General features: G+C 44.0%; 2 protein-coding genes across 3 annotated transcripts in view; both read right to left on the bottom strand.

Moving 5' to 3' along the window:
- The window catches only part of LOC103132255 (uncharacterized protein KIAA1109-like), an 18,912-nt gene extending 12,606 nt beyond the window's left edge, over nucleotides 1-6,306 (bottom strand). Inside the window, exons 1-5 of the mRNA XM_007544025.2 lie at nucleotides 6,027-6,306; nucleotides 1,890-2,019; nucleotides 1,414-1,530; nucleotides 657-735; nucleotides 506-570 (exon numbers count right to left, since the gene is read on the bottom strand). Coding sequence (XP_007544087.2) covers nucleotides 506-570; nucleotides 657-735; nucleotides 1,414-1,530; nucleotides 1,890-1,989 — 361 coding nt within the window. The 5' untranslated portion in view covers nucleotides 1,990-2,019; nucleotides 6,027-6,306. The remainder of the gene's footprint in view (nucleotides 1-505; nucleotides 571-656; nucleotides 736-1,413; nucleotides 1,531-1,889; nucleotides 2,020-6,026) is intronic.
- A 1,612-nt stretch (nucleotides 6,307-7,918) lies between these two features.
- Nucleotides 7,919-14,011, bottom strand: c9orf72 (C9orf72-SMCR8 complex subunit). Of its 2 annotated transcripts, none has more exons than XM_016667245.1 (11): nucleotides 13,873-14,011; nucleotides 12,556-13,036; nucleotides 12,270-12,365; nucleotides 12,118-12,185; nucleotides 11,602-11,674; nucleotides 10,794-10,910; nucleotides 10,484-10,719; nucleotides 10,349-10,406; nucleotides 9,194-9,303; nucleotides 8,708-8,897; nucleotides 7,919-8,402 (listed from the first exon to the last, which is right to left on the bottom strand). In XM_016667245.1, exons 2-10 carry the CDS (start codon nucleotides 13,000-13,002, stop codon nucleotides 8,711-8,713), a joined length of 1,392 nt encoding a protein of 463 aa, XP_016522731.1. In that variant the 5' UTR covers nucleotides 13,003-13,036; nucleotides 13,873-14,011; the 3' UTR covers nucleotides 7,919-8,402; nucleotides 8,708-8,710. The 2 variants fall into 2 exon arrangements, with proteins under 2 accessions (XP_016522731.1, XP_016522732.1); XM_016667246.1 differs by lacking the exon at nucleotides 7,919-8,402 and adding an exon at nucleotides 8,429-8,563 and having other exon boundaries at nucleotides 8,699-8,897.
- Nucleotides 14,012-20,615: the final 6,604 nt, after the last annotated feature.

Genomic DNA, 20,615 nt, shown 5'->3' with positions numbered 1-20,615 from the left:
CTCTCCTCGTCCCGCCGGGCGCTCAGCAGCGTGGGCTCCAGGCCGAACGTCTCCTGCAGCCGGGCGTAAAGGTCGGTCCGGTTGTAGACGTGGAACTCGAAGCCGTTCACCGTCCCAAACAGCCTCGTCTCCGCTTTGGGATCTGACAGCGAGAAAACAGAAACTGAGGACATGCAGGGGACATCCAGAGGACACCCAGGGGACTCTGATGGTCCGTTATAAAAACAAACAGTGATGAAAAATAGTCAAATATAATCCTGAGTTTTAGGGATTTTTAACCATCATTAATGGGAATTTATTGTTATTAAAATAAATCAAAATTTCATAATTATAAATAACTGAAATAAAAACCACTTCCAACCAAAACAATAAAATAGATTATGATGTTTCTGTAAACAAAAGCATCCTTCAAATATTGATCAGAATGGAAATTATTAAGCTTACTGTAATTCACTTAGTGATTAAATGATTGTTTATGTGTGAACATTTCAGCAGCTGAACTCACCATGCTGCTTTTGTTTTGGGTTATACATTTTCCACCAGCGAAATATGAGGAAGCCATCCTGGATCCTGCAACACAGAGAGCAGCCAATGAGGAGGAGGCGTGGTCGCCATGGAGACGGAGAGATAAAGAGCAGCAGCAGAGATCAGGTGACCTGATGGACATGTCCTGGTTGATGTAGTAAACGTCTCTGAACATGACTTTCCCCGACAGCACAGAGAAGGAGAACGAACCTGCGGAGCGACAAACATCAGGTTACCATGACAACCACACAGAGAGGCCACCTGGAAACCCAACGGCTCCTGACCCGGTTCTGCAGCAGGAAGCCAATCTCTGCCCGTCCCAGAACATAAAATTAAAACAGGTCTCTGGACCGGCTTTAGCTTCCATTAGCTTCTTCACAAGCATGATTGACAGCACTAAGACCCCCCTCCTGGCTCTGATTGGTTGTTTCTAGTTAGCACTGGGAGAAGAAAGAGGAGCTTAATTTATTCACAGGTTATCTTTCGCATGTTAAACTGTCATAACGAGTGACTGTTAGAAGAAATATTGGAAAAAAAATATATATATATACATATATATATATATATATATATATATATATATATATATATAGTCTCAAAGGCGGAGCTGGGTTCACCCAGGAGTAATGCAGCTGAACGGTTGCCATGGAGATTAAAGGATCTCTCCAAGCAACACTGCAGGAATGCTATAGATGAAGGAATAACACAATGCGAGACAAGTTGATTTTACATGATGCCGGCCCTTTAAATACATAAACACATCAGCAGCTCCTCAGGTCATATTATCCCAACATGTTGTGACAGCAAACAGGAAGTGCTTCTCAGAAACAGGAAGTTGGTCTGGGCCTATGCTTTCCTCCAGCCGGAGCCATTTCCTGTCCAACGTACCGATGTGAATGTAGCCTCCCTTGTAAAGTCGGTTGATGATGAGGGTGAGGAAGAGGCCGATGTTGCGAGAGTTGTAATAGGTTAAATAGATGATCCATCCACAGGACAGAATGGTGGCTGAAACAAGGAAAACACGACATCAGTCACACCACACACCTCACCGCCGGCCGCTAAGCTAACAGCAGCTCACTGCTAACGCGCCGGCCCCTAAGCTAACGGCAGCACACTGCTAATGCGCCGGCCCCTAAGCTAACAGCAGCTCACTGCTAATGCGCCGGACGCTAAGCTAACAGCGGCTCACTGCTAATGCGCCGGCCGCTAAGCTAACAGCGGCTCACTGTCCAGTCCAATTAAACAGCTGTGAATGCTTTTGCTAGGAACTGCTTCTGTAAGTCTAGTTACAGAAGCAGTTGCACCTTTAAAGGAGCATTTTAAAGGTGTAATATTTTCCATAAAGGTTGCAATGAGTCTCTTACCAACGAGCAGCCAGATGAACTTGGAGTTGTGCCGGTTCAGGTAGGTCTCCAGATCCTCGTAGTTGAGGAAGGAGGTATTGTTAGAGCCTTGATCATCCATGGCTACAGGCTCTCAGGCAGCAGCAGAAAACTACAAATCAAAGCAAACATGCACCAAATGAGCTTTCTTCCCTTAAAAATAGCAAGCAGGACTGATGCTAAAGCTATTAGAGGAACAATGAAGTCCTGTTTCTACCTGTGGATCTGATTTCCAACACCTAACATAATCCAAGTGGGGAGGAGAAAAAAAGAGAAGAAGGTTTTCAGCTTTTAGGATCGACATCAGCAGCACCAGAGAACGGCTGCTGGAGAAACAAAGCAGCGCCTCACTTTAGGTCAGATTCGTGTCGTTTCACCTGTTGACCCCCTGGATTGGACTAGTTGGACAGGATTATGGAAACGACTGAGTCATAAAGCAGCTGATCACTGTAAGAATGAGTTTCAGTCATGGATACAAGCATAAACGTCAGCATGCTAGTAGGTTGTACTTTTCTTCATCTTTCCCATTAGCCACTTGAATTTCAAGATGGCTGTCATTTGAGCCTTTTCAACCAATTATTGCATAAAATTTTCCCCATTTTCATAACTTTATGTCTCATCAAATGTTTCCTCTTTGGTCATCCTGTTCATTCAACTTTAAAGTGATAAAATGCAGCAGAATCAGAAACTGAGGATTTTGCTGTTAGCGAGTCAGCTGGAAGGAGAAGAAGAAGAGAGACAGATGACTTAGCGGTTAGCATTAGCTTAAGCTAATTAGTTATGGATTAGCTTCAGCTAATGTTTTATGTATGTAGTAGTTTAACATTAGGATAGCTAAGATTCTTGTACAGTGAATTAGTGAAGCTAACTTTTAGGTCAGCTGTGGCTGCTGATATTTTCTTCCACCATGGCGGCCATTTTTAAAAACTTCCACCAGAAAAAGGAAACAAGAGCAAGAAAATATAAAATGTTGTTTTATGGTTCAAAATACGCCGACTGTGATTTGACACCAAACATCCGTCTAACTGGTGAATTTTGTGCAAAAATGTATTTTCCACGACAGCTATGGTGGCCATGTTGAAAAATAAAAGAATTATCAGTAAATATGATTTCTGTGGGTCGGTCCAGTTATGCATGATTTGACACCAAAGTATGAATCAAACATTTTAAACTTTAGATAGAGATTTTCCTTTGTGACCATGGCGTCCATCTTGAGTCATCTACTGCAGAGCTTCTGAACCTGATGGTGGCCCATCCAGTCAGGGTGCCAGGCCCCCAGCGTCACATATCCTCCACCATGCCTGGTAATGGACACGAGTTTCCTCATTTCAGAGCCTTTGCTGCTCAGAAGCTCGGTGCGAGTCCAGTCTGACCAGTAAGAGTCCAGTTCTGCTTGGACAAATGGTTCATGTTGGCAGGACTTCAACTCCTCTGAGGTTTGGGGTCAGAGTTCAGGTGTCATTTGTGATGCTCATCAGCTGCTCCTGGTTGTGAAAACAATACCTTGTTGCCATGGTTACACATCAAAGTTGTCCAAGAGTAACAAGGTGAGCAGGACAGCGGTCGTCTCCGCGTCATTATGAGACATTTTTAATGACGTTCTCTGAGCTTTGGGGATTATTTTCATTTCTACCCGTTTAGAGGACAACATGCTGCTGCAGAGAGACAGGTTGCCGTGTCACGTCATATTTCTTCCCCACAGAAACAGGAAGGTCTACAAGTGAGCAGTTTCTAAAAACACTCATATCCACTTAAAGGAAGGTAGAAAGTTAAACTACTTTAGTTTTATGTTTTTATTATTAGTTGTACCAATAATTGTTATGAGACTTTAATGTTTGAACATGGGATTTTAATGAATTAAAAGCATTGTTTCCATTTTTACTTTCCTATTTAAGACTCAAAGTGTCTTCAGACAGGAAATCAATGTGATGACGAAGCTGAAAAAGGAGAATTAAATCGAGTCGGTTCTGACACACCATAAAAACATTAATTAATTCAAATCAATGCTTTATTGACTTGAATTAATTAATTAATACTCAGAATATTCAGAATTAATACTTTGAAGTTTATTAAACTTCAGGGTATTAATGAGTCTATAATAAATGAATGAGTGATTATATGATGGTAAAGCAGGAACCATTCTTGGAGGTTTTTCACTTCTGACCATCAGATTTATTACTGAAATGATCAACTAATTTAGTAATCAATAAATTGCTAACTGGAGTGTACAGACTCAAAAACACAATCTGCTGAAAAATTTAATTTATTCAGAGCAATAATTAAGCCAAAAATATCCGAAAAATATATATTTTGCATTTCAGATGAAAAATGTACCCTTTTTAAATTCTTTAACAGATTTTAGATGTTAAATTTATCAAGATTTGATAATCAATTTTCAACACATTACCAAATCTGTTACCTGTTGGTGTTTATCTTTACTAGAGGAAATTTATGTTTTTATTTAGTATTAGAAAAATCTGCTGCCTTCTCTGTCAGTGACCCAGTCACTTCCTTGTAGAGCTTCCTGTAAGGCCCGTTCAGCTTCTGAAGCTTTTCGGAATAAAGTGCCGCTCTGGTGACTCACCTGTAACCTGTCAGCTCAGGTAAACTCACCGTTTCAGTTTTACTGACAACTGTTACCTTCGGCCTACAGTAACGTACTCTGAAGTTAGCGTCTGATTTTACTCCATCAGGAAGCTGGATGATGAACTAAAATCTAAAACACTAAAAATGATCAAACCTTAATTCATCACTCAGCCTTAAAAACACCAATTCAAGCTGATCTGATGTTTTTAGGTTAGTTCAGATCAATTTCAGGGTTTTAAACCACGAGTTTCAAATGGATCATTTATCGTGAAAAATCTATTCAAATCATAAGAATTTTGATCAGTTCTAGTTTGGTGATGTTTAAAAAACTGACAACATTGTTGAATTTTTTTTAACCATTTTCTACATCGTTTTGTTCATGAGCGTTTAAAAAAAGATACCAGTAAATTCGAAGTATGATTAAATGCAGTTTGTGTGCAGCTAAATGAGACCAGTCACAGATCTCTGGCGCCCTGAAGAAGTTTATTTCACATGGAAATGTTTTACAGGAGCAGTGTTTATGTTTATGGAGCCATTACGCTGTAATGAAACATCACAAATCTTCAGTAAAATCTCTGAATATGGTAAAGACTATATATTATTTCTGAAAGTAGCTTATTCTAAAATATATACACTACTGTATATACCAAGTGTGAGTTTCATAAGTTTATATTGGAAGAATGAATATGAAAAAGTGTTTCTTCTCATTAAAATCTGTTTTGTAATTATATTATTTGTTTGTATTCATTTATTTTAGTTGCTTTTCTTTACCAATTACTTTTTAAAATCTTGAGTAATTTCTTGGACAGGCTAGTTTTTAACTTTTGAGTAAAAACACATATATGTACTGCTGCTATAACTGGATTACAGTGTATATTCACCACTAGCCAAGCCTGGATTAAACATTGTTTTTTAAATTACAAAAAGCACAATTTCAACACTATGGTCATTTGTTTACTTATTTTAGAGAAAGAATAAAGACAAATGAATCATGAATTGGGTTTCGAAGTGTAGAATTATGCACCCCGGTTTGATCCGTCCAAGTATTTCAGATTTTAGCTGATTAAAGGCAGCTTAAATATGCGGAACAGCCCTTTACTGAAGCAGCGATTCAGAAGCCAACTTCGGCGCTCTCTGGACCGATCTCCGCCTCTCTGACCGAACCAGAACCGGACAGTTCGGGATATAAACAGTTCTGATATCTAGACTGGGTGTAAACAAGACAAAAACATGAACTTGACATTTCCATCCAGAGCGCCAATTCTGGACTAATTCCTTATTCTGCTGAACTGCAAGCCAAAACGAACCACATGCAGCGCATTTTATGAAGACACAAGTAAAAACGTGAGTCTAAAGCCCAGCGAACCCGTCCAGAACCACCTGGCGGTTCCGTTTCAGCTCCACAGCTTTTAAGTTTCTCCAACATCGTTAGCAATAGGGCTAGCCACTAGCCTGCTAACGAAGCAGGCCGCGCCTACTGGCTTCTCCCGTTCTTCCCACACACAACGAGCTCCATTACTGAAAGCGGCCTACCGTAAAGCTCCTGGTACGGCAGGAGGTCTCATCCTGGCTCCAGTCAACCAGCAGCAGCCGCCCTTCTGTCGGACTCCACACCTAGCATCCTCTGTTCACTATTTACACGGCTGTACGCCACTGAGCGTTTCTTCCTGTTCTTACCCGAGCTGTCACACAACTGGCCAATCAAGAAAAAGTAGCCGTTCAGAAGTTAACCAATCAAATACAAGCTTGGTTAAATCCACGCTCACTTCGGATTTTCTACCTATTAACGCGATCGTTTTTGGACGATGGGATTAAAGGAAGGTTGTTTTGATATTTAACCTCAAAGAAACGTGATTTAAAGAGTAAACACTGGAGATTTTTCATTTAATCTACAAAGTGAAGAAATTCATTTACAGACAAGTTGACCTTATTCCAGAAAATTCTTCTTTTATAAAGGTTTTGACTTGAACATATTCAGAAAATTTTGGTTTTTATTTTTCAGATTTTGACTTTGTTCAGCCTTATGATAAATATTAGCCTTATTAATATTCCACACATTTAATGTTTGTGAGACATTACACCTTTAACTAAAGTTTAACTTAATCAGGATGTTTTTAGTTTTTTTGAATGTTAATTTAATTTTCTTCTTAGCATTTTGACTTTATTTCAAACATAACATTTTGTAAACTGATTATTTTATTCTAGAAATATATTTATTTTTAAAATCCTAACTGTACAAAACTATTGTAAACATTTTAAACTCATTCTAGATAATTTCATCATCTTCTAAATAACTAAAGTAACTTTAGTTATTTAGCATAGCTTGTTCCAGAGTCGTGCAAAGTCCCCTTTGGAGGGGAACAACAGTTCCCCTCCAAAACAGGTGGTGGCAGCAGTGATACCAATATACTCCTGTATTCATTATATAGCAAGTATTTTCTGTCTTTAGTGATTTACTTTTGAAAATATGGATGTTGTGCTCTGAAGTGCCTCAGTTTTTTCTCTCTGCTGTCGCTGCATGCATGCTGAGAATGAGGGATTGTCCTCTGTCGCTCCCTGCTGGTCCAGGAGAATGCTGCAGCGACTCGACCCTCTGCTGGTTTTCCTTAGATAAACTTTTTAAACTAATCTGAATCACAACCTGAACTTAGTGCTTTAATTAATAAGTGTTTTCTCTGTACCAGGCTGAGGCTGCTGTCCCCCGAGGAAGTTTAAATTCTCCTAAATGCATTTGGGCGCCATCTTTGGGCTGTCCATCAGCAGGAGGACTTAGAGCTGCTGTTTGTTTGCTAACCCTCCTGGGTGTTTGTTAAGCTTGTAAGCAGCAAAGTTGTCCTTCAGACCCGGCCAGCTCCCTGACGGACAGACGGATGTCCGGCTCTGAGCAACGCTAACAGCATTAGCAGCTTTCTGCCTGCTGAACTCCTGAAGGACGTCGCTGCTGCAGACTTTCTATATAATTAGCAGCTCGTCTTAGTTTAAATATGCAGCACTGAAGGATCTCAGAGGAAATGTAATTATACTCAAGCTGTTATGGAAGGTGAGGTGCTTTTAACGCGGCTCTTTAGGGACACCGGGTTCATATTCTGCCATCTTTAATCCTCAGAAAATCCTGATTCATGCAAATCTTCCTGACCGCCAGGGATGATGGGAAATCTGCAGTTTCATTACTGATGAGTTTTATGTTTTAACCTCTAACTGGAATTCTACATTCAGAGATTCTTGTTCTGTGTGGAAACCACAACCAGTGAGGACTGAACTGGAGAAAAGTTAAAAAATTAAATGACTGAAAGGCTGGTTGGTTGGATGTATGGATTCAGTTCAGCTACAAAGGAAGGAAACAGTTCAGATGTTTTAACTTTTATTTCTGAAACGTTTCTAGCTGATGTGCAGAAAACAGAAACAGTTGAGAAAAAGATCGAAAAATAAAACTACATAAAACAGCCAATCAAAGAAAGGCAGAGAACCCCGACAGCCAATCAGAGAAAGGCAGAGAACCCTGACAGCCAATCAGACAAAGGCAGAACAGACCGTGAAGCTTTACATCTCAGCAGATTTGCTGATTTATCTTCTATAAACTTTAAATTTTTGGCTCAGAGTTGAGCCGGAGTTTAATAACTCGTCATAATTTAAATTATTCATGACTATAAAATATTAAAAAGCTCCAGTTGTCTCACAACTTCAGCACATTTAAAATAAATATCAGTTTAAATCCAAGTTATCAGACTGAGTTCTGGTTCCTGGAGACAAAGGAAGTCAACAACTTCAGTTAGGACCAGCGGTCCAAAAACTGGACCAGAACCCGGTCCGACCCAGTTAAATCTGGTTCCGAACCCGGTTCGACCCGGTTAAATCTGGTTCTGAACCCGGTTCTGACCCAGTTGGTTCTGAACCCGGTTCTGACCCGGTTCGACCCAGTTAAATCTGGTTCCGAACCCGGTTCTGACCCGGTTCAACCCAGTTAAATCTGTTAAATCTGGTTCCGAACCCGGTTCTGACCCGGTTTGACCCAGTTAAATCTGGTTCCGAACCCGGTTCGACCCGGTTAAATCTGGTTCTGAACCCGGTTCTGACCCAGTTGGTTCTGAACCCGGTTCTGACCCGGTTCGACCCAGTTAAATCTGGTTCCGAACCCGGTTCTGACCCGGTTCTGACCCAGTTCGACCCAGTTAAATCTGGTTCCGAACCCGGTTCTGACCCGGTTGGACCCGGTGGGGTCAGAAGCTCATGAGCACGTCTCTCTCCTGCATGCTGGTGTAGAACGGCTTCCCGAACACGAAGGAGTGAAGCCCCGCCCTCAGTTTCTCGGCCATCGCCATGACGATGTTCAGGTCCCCCTCGGCCTTCAGGTCCAGGTCCGCCTTCAGGTTCCGGAGGGCCCGGAACGGCTTCTTCCCTTTCTGCCTGTGAACAGAGGCCCGCTCGGTTTGATACATATTCAATAACTAAAGATCAATAATTTCTACTGGTGACAGATTCATGTTTGTTTCTGATCCGTTTGTCCTGATTTAAAACCAAAAGGTTTTTATTTACGACTTCAGATGCTGGGGAACAAATCTGGATTGGGTCGCAAAAACATCAGCCTAAGGGCCACAAATGGCCCACGAACCGCACTTTGGACCCCCGGTCAGAGATCATCGTCCTGCCGGGTTTCAGGCATGCCCGCAGCATGATGCTGCCCCCACCGTGCGGCCCCTTACGTCTCGTCCTCGATGTACTTGAGCAGCGTGAGCGCCTTGCGGTGCAGCAGCAGCAGGAACTGGGCCAGGTAGGCGCTCCTCAGGGCCAGGCCGGGCTTCAGCAGGAACACCTGGAGGAAAGCCGCAGCAGCACCTCAATTATTCAGTTCAACACATCAAACCGTTTCTGTTCGCTTGGCAGCAGCTTCTGCTTCCTGCCCTTCACAACAGGTCAGGCCGGTGTTGCCATGGCGATTAGAGCAGGCAATAAAATTACCTTTCCCGGGTAAGCTAACTACCACTAAGCTAAATGCCACCTAGCTAAATACCGGGTTAGTTGGTTTTCTGGAGGAAACATGGTTTCTGACTCCTGCAGGTTAAATTTATTTGATCAACTACAGTTAATTTCAATCAATTAATAGTAATATATGTCACAATAGAAATGTGATTACGTCTATTGTGACAGTGGAGCAATTGGCAGCACTGTTGCTTTGCAGCAAGGCGTTAGCATGGCGTTAGCATGTTCCCCTTGTGTATGGTGGATTCTTCCTCCCACAGTCCAAAAACATGACTGTCAGGTTTATTGGTCTCTCTAAATTTTTCTTAGGTGTGAGTGTGTGTGCATGGTTGTTTGTCCTGTCTGTCTCTGTGTTGCCCTGGTGATGGACTGGTGACCTGTCCAGGTGACCCCGCCTCTCACCTGTTGACAGCTGGAGACCAGCACCCCTTCTGACCCCAATGGGAAAAGGCCGGAAGAACATGGATGGACGTGTGATCAGTATCAATAGATAGTAAATCTGATACAATATTCAATATATAAAATATTCAGTGAACTCCAATCCAGAACCGCACAGCATTCTGGGAGATGTAGGCAGAGGAAAGAACCGCTCAACCTCTCATAGCAAGATAAGCTAGGTTGGTGGAATCAACCAACTCACTCACTCTTTGGTTTCCTAGCAACAGCCTGCTGACTAACTTGCAGCAGCAGTTTCGTGTTTCTCCATCGTGCTTCATAACTCCTCAATAAAAATGATGGCGTGAAATGAAAACTGTGGCTATACTTCAGATATTTAAAAGAAAAGACTAATCAATAATTATGGATATCAACCGTTAGAAAAAGTTTATGTTTTTCAGCTAAACCCTCCAGTCTGAGAATTACAGGGTTAAACTTCTCACCTCGTCTATGAAGGATCTGACCAACGTGTCGGTATGCAGGACATCCTGGAAGATGTTCCTGGGAAATGAAGGAGGAACATCTCATTGGTTGCCTATCAAATAAACACCCGGGGGCGGGGCTTAGGGTGAGCTTACAGGTCCGGGGTGAAGGTTTCGTCTGTGTAGATCACGGTTTCCGGCGGGATGTCGTCCTCGCTGTCGGTCTTCCACAGCGCGTTGAGCTCAGAGCGCATGTAGCGCCGCTGGTTGAAGGTGTGTTCGTGGCACGGCGGCATCTGCTTCACGGTGTTGATGTCCACGTCGATGTGCGTGGTCGGGTACGGCGCATACAGCACCTGGCGGAACGGCAGCACGAAGCTGCCGGTGGAGTCCTGGAAGCAGAGAGCGGCAGCGTCAGACAGCGGGTCAAAGCGGACCCGCAGAACCACGCGGCGCCGGCAGATACCTTCAGGAGTCCCTGGACGAACAGACCCGTGTCGTACTTGAAGGAGGAGCTGGCCCGGCAGAGGCGGGAACACTTCCTCTCAGCTGGAGTCAAGAACAGGCAGAGCGTCCGGACGATCTGGCGACACACGAGCAGAACCTCAGAAAACTGGAGGAATATCCACTCAGAGGTTTTTAAGTCTCCAGATCCATCCAGAACCACCTGGGTCCAGTTTGGCTCGGCTGCTAGGATATGTGCTAGCATCAGCAGAACAACGTTTCACACTGTCAGCGTTCTCATTTTTGCTGTTTGGAGCCATTAAAGCAGCTGATTAGCTCAGAATAAACTTTCATATTCAGAGGGACAAACTGCAGCATGAGCTTCTCATCAGGTTTACACAGCACTGCTAACTAAAAAGCTAGCTGTGCTATGCTAAGGCACCAGTCATACATAATACTTCTACTAATGTGCTACACTTACACTGTGAAAGCTAGCAATAAAGCGCTATACCAAAATAGCATTTGGTGGAGGCTAACCCTAAAGTATTTTACCAACATAGTATTTTGTGTAAGCTACAACTGAAGGGCTATTCTAAGATGGTGTTTAGCAGAAGCTAACACTAAAGCGCTATACTAACATAGCATTTCACAAAAGCTAATGCCAAAGCACTCGATAACATGATAGTTAGCAAAGGCTAGTGCTATTCTAAAATTATGTTTAGCAGAAGCTAGCAGTAAGGTCCCACACTAACATGGTATTTAAATTAGCTGTGTTGTTAGCAGGTTAGTAAGGGTGAGCCCGGTGCTGTGGCTGGTTCCAGTAAACCCACCTTGTTTACTTTCTCTGGGTTGCTTCCGACCACGACGGAACAGCCGCACGTCTGCAGATGGGAGCTGATGGCTCTGGAAAACAAATGCTTAAAAATTAGAGCCAGTTAGTATCCAATTAGCTCTGCTGATCAAATGAACCATTCTACAGTCCTAACTGCAGTCAGTGAGTCTGGGGATCTGGACGTACGGAGCAAAGGAACAAGTCATCTCAGGCTGGTCTCCTACGGTCACATATTTGGTCTTGTCCTGCTGTTAATGCCAGTCTGGAGCTAAAAGACGCTTTGAAATGACTTTTTAAATCATCACAGGAGGCCGAGCCCACAAATCCTCTCAGCTGTGCCCATTTAAAGCTGTAAAGCTGCCCTCCTGCTCACTAGCGGGTGAATCCTCCGTCTCGGTTTCTCTGGGGAGAAGCCGAGGTAGGAAAGCGCCATCGCTCATCATCAGGCGACTGACGGGTGTTAAACGACCATTGTTCGTCATCTGTCTCCATTGGGCTGAGGCAGCCTGCTTACTTGTGGAGGAAGCCCTCATGGCAGCTGTCCCCGATGTCGTCATCGTTTAGCACGGTGTCTCTAATCTGCTTCGCAGGAAACAAACCGTCCAGATCAGAGAAAACCTGATTTAAATGCTAGAAAATAAAACCAAGCAGCAGATCTCAGCTTACGTCTATTTCCTCAGGCACGCAGTGAGACTTCATGGAGGCCAGCAGCTCCATGATGGGGGCAATCTCCAGGCTCAGCACTGAGATGATGTTGTAGCCCTGAACGTTAGAGGGAGCAAGAAACCATGAGCTTCACACAGCGACCTGGTTCTGACCCGGTTTATGGACGATGGAGAGAAACTTAACATCGACTCAGAGACGAGTAACATGGTATTGAGCTGAAGTTGACGCTAAAGCGCTAAAACAGCACAGTATTTACAGGCAGCTAGCACTATAGCTCTCTCCAAACCTTCTGCATCCAGATGCGTCCCTTGCGGATGCCGTGTGTGAGCCGCTCCACGCAGGCGGCGTGCAGCGGCAGGTAGAAGGCCAGCTCGGTCTGCGGCAGGATGACGGACAGGGCGCACGTGTTCTTGTCACCCTTCAGCTCGCCGTCAAAGATCAAAGACACGATGATGACACCTTTCTCTGCCAGGACGAAGAACTTGACGTCCACGGCGCCGCACTCGGCGCTGCGCAGGATCTCTCCGTTCAGCGTGTGGTTGGCCAGGAAGGTGACCTCGCCGTCGCTCAGCGCCATCGGCTGCTCGCCGCGCGGCGCCCACATGTGGCGCACGCGCGGCCCCAGGATGTTGTCCCAGTAGGCGAACGTGGCGGCCAGCAGGGGGCACTCTCCCTCCACCGCTACCTCCGTCTTCGCTACGGCCGGGGACTGGGGGGGACAGCCGGAGGACATTGGACCGGCCCGGAGACGTCTCCCTCTAATTTAGCTACAGCATTAACAGAAATGAAGATTATAAAATCAGTGGGACGCAGCAGACATGTCCACATGACCAAACATCTCCGTCCTCTGAGACAGGTGTCAGAGCTCAGTTCAAACTTCAACATGGATGGACAAAAAGATGGACAGATGGTCAAAAAAGATGGACAAATTGTTGGTTGGACAGATCTGTCTGTCCAACCATCTATCAGATCTGCCCATATTTGTCCCAACCAGTAAAATCTGGGCCTCCAGATGGACGTCCTGCAGAAGGAGACGCTCAGGATGTTGGACAGACGATGTGGGAGGAGGACGGAGGAGATAGAGGGGGACAGAAGAGGAGATAGAGGAGGACGGAGGATATAGAGGGGGACAGAGGAGGAGATAGAGGAGGAGAAAGAGGGGGAGGAGCTTCTTGGAGGTGTTGGTGACGTCAGAGGAAGGTCTGGGATGGGGACCGAAATGAAAGCAGCTCCCAGAGGAACTGAAAGTGAGCAGAGAGAACTTCTTGCAGCCAGCTGAGCCGGAACCAGAGTCCATGAAGAAAACCAGAACTTCCCGGTTCTGCTGATCATGTAGCCGAACACACATTAGACGGAGTATTTTCTACACAGTTCGGTTCCTGTGCTGACATGATCTGCATCATCCCGACAGATTAAAATAACAGATTATGGATGGAAAATATGAGTCCGCTGAGGCGGAACATTTTGGATTTAATCCTTTAAATTAGCTTCAATTTAAATGGATCTTAAACACGTGACCTGAGTACTGATGAGCGTAAAAACGGTCAAAATGAGAGTTATGGCAACAGGCTAACAAGTAATGGATCACATGGTTCTGACTCACCTTTCCTGTCGTTTCCGAACCGAACCGCCGAACTGCAGCTGGGTCCAGCTCCTCCTGGTAACCTCCAGTTTAACGGAGGTTAGCTGCCTGCTGGTTTGTTGTGCTGTTTTCACTCTTCCTTGTACGTCACATGACGTCAGCGTCCAGGCGGCGCAGCGGCCTCTGCTGGTCGAGGCAAGGCGGTGCACCGGGAGACATGATGTCATTTTTAGAAACAGTTCCCGGACCATAAATAACTAAAAATCTAAATAAATGGGTTTAAATGCCACAGAACTGGACGGGTTCGCCTTTAGGTTTCATCTCCTGCTGGTGCAGTTCAGTTTAAAACCATTTATGCTGTTAGTGACGGTACGTCAGATTCACCAGAAACATGAACAAAAGGCTCCGGACGGAACCAATGAAACCAGTCCACTGGTTTCTACTTTCCCTTTGGGAAGCAGCGGGAGTGCACTGACTTTTTTACACAGCCTTTCCATGCCTCTCCAGTTTGGATAAAAGCTGCTCCACATCAGCAGGCAGGAGGAAACAAACACTGATCATGTGACCAGTGGGTGGAGACTGCTCTCCTCTCACCTGTCTACCTGCTGCTGGCTTTAGGCTCATCAGTGATTCTGAGTCTGGATTTCTCAGATTATGTAGCATGATGACACCTGTTAGGGTTTAGGGGTTAGAGGTTAGGGTAACCTTTGGCCCGGCTGCTCACCTGGTTCTGCTCCAGTTGTTGCAGTAATCTCACCTGGTGTCTGAGCCCAGGTTGTCTGTCCTCATCAGCTCATCTTCTGGCTGCAGCAGCAGAATCTCACAGGAACCCAGAAACGGACGGGCTGCTGCGTTTGGGTCGTCGGTCCTCCAGGTCCAGTCCTTCCTTCCTGGTGCACAGCGATTCTCCCAGCGGGACGGTTAGATCAGCTTCAGCAGATGATCGATCCTCTGGTCTACCCAGCGACTGCTGGCTGCCTTATTGACCCAACCTGAGTTTGGGCCAACAGGTAGCAGCAGGACGAGTTCTGGAAATCTCGGCTCAAACTCAAGACATTTTCTGATTCAGCCACAGACGATGTTGGAAGATGGAAATGTTTCTGATAATGTCAGATCAAACCCAGACAGGACGAGGTTCTGGAAGAAAACGTGACCAGTGACTGTCAGGAAACAGACACGGGTCGGTCAGTGAAAACCACATCCTGCTGATTTATTCTGGACTTTCAGGCCGTCTGACAGAAAGTGATGAATCTTATGAATTATTGTTCTTAATAACTTCCAGTACCTTCACAGGGAGAGCAAACGAAGACATGTAAAAGGTTTGTGAGTATTTTACAGACTGTGATGTTTTGGGTGATATTTCAGAAGCAGAATATGAGTCTGTGACCACATGCTCCCCTCCGGTCAGAGTAAAATCACATTCAGCTCACATAACAACATCCACACCACATTTCCTCTCATATCTCCTGATTCCTCCTCCATTCCCTCCCAGTGAATCAAATCTGCAGAGTTTCTCCCCTGCAGCCGCCTGAAACCCCAAACCAACCGAGCTGCAGTCGCCGCTCCGCAGCCCGACCAGCCAGGCGATAAATGGACTGACGCCAAAATAAAAACAGATAAACCTTCCAAGGTCAGTGAGCGTCCGCAGCGTCCAGCCTCCGGCCCGCTGCTGATGTGGTTTCACTCAGAGCCGCCGTCCTTCACTGGAACCAGCACTTTATGTTTTCACAGCCAGACTTTTCTCACGGCCCGTTTGGACACAAATCTGAGGTTTTCCTCTCCTACCCACTGCTATAAATACCGTAGTCACTCTGCTCTGAAGAAAACTCTCTGAGGTCAGGCAGACTGAAGGATTTCTTCTCCAGGTTCTTCTTCAGTGTCCAGAGTTTCTCCACTTCCTTATTCATTTCTGTCTCTTCAGCAGAAGACATGTAACCATGCTGTAAGCTAAAACACAACATGCTTTGTGCTGCTGCCCTTCCTGGTGCTCCCAGAACGTTTTGGTGTCAGTCTGGAGTTTGATCCCTTCTTAGATTCACAGGAACCTGCAAGTGATTTTCTGGCAGCGGTGTAACTTTTGATGAGCAGGTCAATGCAGTGTTTCCCAGCCTGGTCCTTTAGGCTCACTGCCCTGCATGTTTTAGGTGTTTCTTTGCTTTAGACCAGGTGATTTCAATCGATGACTGATTAACAGGCGTTTGCTGAACGGCAATTAGTTGAACCAGGCACATTAAAGCAGGGAAACCTCATGTAGGACAGTGGGCCTTGAGGACCAGGGCTGGGAAACACTAAGCTAGCTCTCCACCAGCCCAGTCCACTTCAGCCCGACTCCAGTCCACCTGCCTAGTCAAAGTCCGGTTCAGTTGGTGAGGTGTGAACGCTAGCCGACCTCTGACCTCTTGTCCTACAAACCTCGGTCTGGGTTTGGTTTGAATGTGAACGCCAAACGGACCGGCTAACTACTGTTAGCAATTCCAGCTAACTATAATGTTTTCACTGCTTTTCCAATCAAACATGGCCGCTTCATGCTCAGGTCAGTTTAGTTACTTTAACTATGGAAGATTTTAAAACTTGAGTAACTCAGCAGTTTTTTCCTGCTTTTGGAGAAACCTGCGACTTTCCCTCTTCAGATTCCAACGTTTAGAGATTTTTCTGTTCATCTTTTTAAATTCAAACTTGATGACAAATAATCTTAATTTATTGTATTTACTTGACCCCTGACCTTTTCCAATGGTGATCTAGTTTAGCTCAGTTTATCTAGCTTAAATTAGCTAATTTTATCTTTGCTTAGTTTAGCTTAGCTAATCTCTTAGCATATCATTTCTTAGCCTTAATGCCTGAACGTTTTTTTTTTTTAATCTGAGTTTATCTGAAACTAACTCATATTATATTTACTTAGTTTACTCTGGCTTAATCCTTGCTTTGGCAAAGTTTAGCTTTCCAAGGTTTATCATATTCCAGATTATTTTAGTTTATCTGAAATTAGCCCAGATTATCTTATTTTAGCTTATACCTTAGCGTATCGTAGTTTAGCCTTCTGAGGTTTGCTGTGTTTCAGTTTAGCTTATAGTAACATCTCTTCCACTTGGGTTAGCTTGGCTAACACTTTAGCTTAGCTTCGTAAAATCTTGATGTCTCAGTGTAGCGGACCTAATTTTATTTTATCAGTTTTATTTTCAGTTTATTTATTTTATAGCGTAGCTCAGCTGATCAGGAGAACTGTTCTAATATCTTCATGTTTTTATTGTTTACAGCTTTATTTCCATTTAATCTGGAGTAAAGAGTCAGACAGGAAACTGGATTTATTTTCTCTGCCTGCCAAACTCTTCCTCAGTCATTTTCAGCCTCATCATTTATTTCATAAAGTGACAGAAGCTCCCGGTCGCTGCCACACGACGGTTATTTTAAACTGCCGTGTTTCTATTTCCATTCGATTCATGATCCGTCTAACAGAGCTGACGCTGTTAGACGGATCACCTCTGGAAACGAGTGGGAGGCGATTCTGCCTCTGAGGCTGTTTCACCTTTCAGGCCAATTTATGGAGCGAAGGACGGAAACGTTAAAATGGCAGCAAAGATTCACATCATGAAACATTTCGCAGCTTTCAGCAGCTGATCAGGACCGGACTCCACAGACATGATAACGATGTGATGGTGGATTCAACCTGACTAACATCAGACTATTAAAATACATTTATGCTGTATCTTCATTTCTCAGGATTTAACAGGAACTAAGGGTTTTAGAGAGAAAAATTTACTGAATTGTTTTGATCAGATTTTTTTTACCGTCATGACTTTGGATATTATTTATAAACTTTGAAGCTTCTGGGCTTTTGGGTAAATATGTATCTTTTAGTCCTGATGTTTCTGCTGTAAAACCACCACCAGGGTTCAGACACGGCAGTGGCACTGTGATGGTCTGGGCTGCTTTGCAGCATCAGAACCGGAACGACTTGCTGTCAGAACCGCAAATCCAGAAGGTTCTGGAGGAAACCGTCAGTTTGTGGCTCAACTGCTGTAGATTTTGACCCGATGGGACCGAATCTAAGCGGCGGCGCTAACGCCACCAAATACAGAAAATAACCTGCCGATAAAATCAGGCAGGAAATCAAAATGCAAGAGGCTGACGGCAGTTCAGACAGACGGACATTCAGCAGAGCGTTCCTGGTTCCAGACAGGAAAACTCCATAATTCATGAAACCAGAACAAACAAACATACGTGCAAAGGCAAAGAGATGCTAATGTCAGGAAGCAAAGCTGCAGCACAAAGCGGCACAAACTGACTGGCTGCACTTTCTGCAGGAATGAGAAAACAATCACTTAAAACGTGATGAAAATGTCTGTGCAGTGAGAACCTGAAACCAAGAGACTTTATTAAACGAGTAACAAATATTCAGGTCTTAATAAACCGTTTCCAGACGATCCATCAGGTTGCAAACACCTCATGAATTATTAATGCAGCTAATTGGGGATTTTAAGTAGAAAGAGCCAAATTGGCAGGCTGAGCGTTTCTGCTGAGAGGTTACAGAGTCTGAGCTTGTCTTCATTACCATCACGGCTCCTGCAGGGCAGCAGGCGGCAGAGAGACAGAGCGGCTGCAGCAGCTCAGAAAGTGCAGAGCTGCAGCATGAAGCATGCTGCAGGCTGCTGCTGCTGCTGCTGCTGCTGCTGCAGGCTGCTGCTGCTGCTGCACACCAAAACTCATAAAGCGGTTTTATATTCACTTCAAATATGACCAAAGTCTCTTACAGGTAACTTTTCAGCACAGGAGTCAGTTTTCAGTCAATAATTCATTAATATTTGAGAAAAATGAATGTTTTCATCAAACATTAATATTACATTATGTGTGTTTGCCTCATATGTAAAGAGGCAAATGCTTCTAAAAGTTACAGCATGCAGCAGTTGAACTGTAATTGTGTCTCACTGATATCTAATAACATAAACGGGACATGAAGTCAAACCGTCAGAACAAAAAAGAATCAAAGGGAGAAATAAATAATCTGTTCTAATGGCAGATTATTTCAGTTAAAACAGAGAAAATTACTTATGAGTGAAATAAACATTTTTAGCAGCAGTAAGACATTACTGACACGAACCTGTTTGTTTCTGAAAGTCACTTATAAGCAGAAATGGGCAGAGTAACTAAGAATGGTACTCAAATAAAACTTCAAACATTTATACTCAAGTAAGAAGAATTTGGTAAAAAGTTTCTCCAGTAACTAAGTAAATGTAACTAGTTACTACCAAACTCTGGCTGTAGGTCAGTTCTGCTCTATTTAAAGATCCAGAACTGTTGACCGGCCTCCCGGGTCCAGATTCACCTCCCGGGTCCTGGTGTGAACCCTGCAGCATGAATGACTCTGGTTTCTGCTGTTGGCCCTCATCGGTTTTAAACTCGTCTGTTTGTTCTTGGTTTCTATGGTGTCTCGTTTTTAATTTATTTCAGTTCCTGCCCTGGGTTGACTCCATCTTGGTTTTTTGGACATGACATCCTGCGGTGCCTGAACACATCTGAACAGGAATCAGTGCATTAATATTAATATGAGGGGAGCAGTGAATGTGCAGACTCGGCATGTGGTTCTGAGTTCCTCTGCTTTTTACGTAACGGCGCCGAGGCTTTCAGCTGGACGGATCCACATCGTCCAGGTGGCTCCGCTGACATGAAACCATCACATTCAGCTGCAGCTGATTCTGGGAAGCAGCTTCGTTTCCTCTCATCTCTTTTCTTTCTGGACGTAAATGAAACATTTTCATTGATTTTTCAAACTGAAGCACCAAACATGATGCAGAGCAGAACAGTTTTTATTTAACATACAAGTTTAAAAGTTAAAACCATGAAACTTTAATCAGCTGTTGCATCATGGGATTATCTCAGCTAATTTATCCCTGAGATCCCCATCATTCACTGTCTAATTAGCTCTGTGACCTCTGACCTCTTCATTCAGTAGAGGCACTGCCTCCTGCCTCTTGTTTGACCCCCGGTTGACCTGCGGCCCGCAGCATCATGGCTCCCAGTGGAACAAGGCCGGTGCGTTTCTTCACACATTTAAACGATCTGGAAACGAGTCCCACCTATGGCAAGCTGTTGTACCACACAATTACTTTCAGCTGACTATCTGCAATTACTTTCCAGATATCTAAAAATGAGCTTTGACTAGACCACTACATTTTAACTATTAAGAAATCTGTATTTAGTCAAAACTAAATGTTTACATTTCTGAATGAAGTCCAGATGCCTGGCTGCAGGATTTTGGGTTTTCTGCACAAAATGGTCAGAAAATCCCACCGAACAGAAACATTTCAAAGTGAAGCTGCAGATTGAGGCTCTGCTCACTGATTCACTGAAAGACATCTGGAAGATAAAACGACGCAGCTGGAAAGTTTCAAAAATCATTTTTCATTTCGTTCACTTTGGATTTCTTCATTGAAATTTGAAAATGTGACGTAAATGATTATTATCTCTATTTAAATTATTCTGGTAATTTCTGACTCAACTTTAGAAACGGCCTCTGGTCACAGATGCATTTTTAAAGTTCAGGAGAAACATTTAGTTTAAATCCAACCTGGCTGTTTATCAGAGACACTGAAAAACTGAGTTGTTGTGTTTAGGTGACCAAACCAGCCAGAGGTTTGTTCCTGACAGCGACTCGATGTGAGAGAAACTTCAGCCGAGTCCGACGATGGTTTATTACATTTCATGCAACTGAGTGACCAATTCATTCAGACTCACAGGTCTGCAGACTGCCTCCCAGCAAGGGAAGTCTG

The sequence above is a fragment of the Poecilia formosa genome, unplaced genomic scaffold (assembly GCF_000485575.1).
Source record: "Poecilia formosa unplaced genomic scaffold, Poecilia_formosa-5.1.2 Scaffold972, whole genome shotgun sequence".
In the NCBI taxonomy this organism is placed as follows: domain Eukaryota; kingdom Metazoa; phylum Chordata; class Actinopteri; order Cyprinodontiformes; family Poeciliidae; genus Poecilia; species Poecilia formosa.
The sequence above is the reverse complement of the archived record's forward strand: the minus strand, read 5'-3'. Positions and strand labels throughout refer to the sequence as shown.

What these genes read in the sequence shown, in the direction of transcription:
- c9orf72 (XM_016667245.1), bottom strand. Translation starts at nt 13,002, where the DNA reads ATGTCCTCCGGCTGTCCCCCCCAGTCCCCGGCCGTAGCGAAGACGGAG. An exon ending in TCGTCCAGGGACTCCTGAAG is followed by an intron (nt 10,720 to 10,793) that starts GTATCTGCCGGC and finishes CTCTGCTTCCAG; the next exon opens with GACTCCACCGGCAGCTTCGT. An exon ending in GAAACCTTCACCCCGGACCT is followed by an intron (nt 10,407 to 10,483) that starts GTAAGCTCACCC and finishes TTCATTTCCCAG; the next exon opens with GAACATCTTCCAGGATGTCC.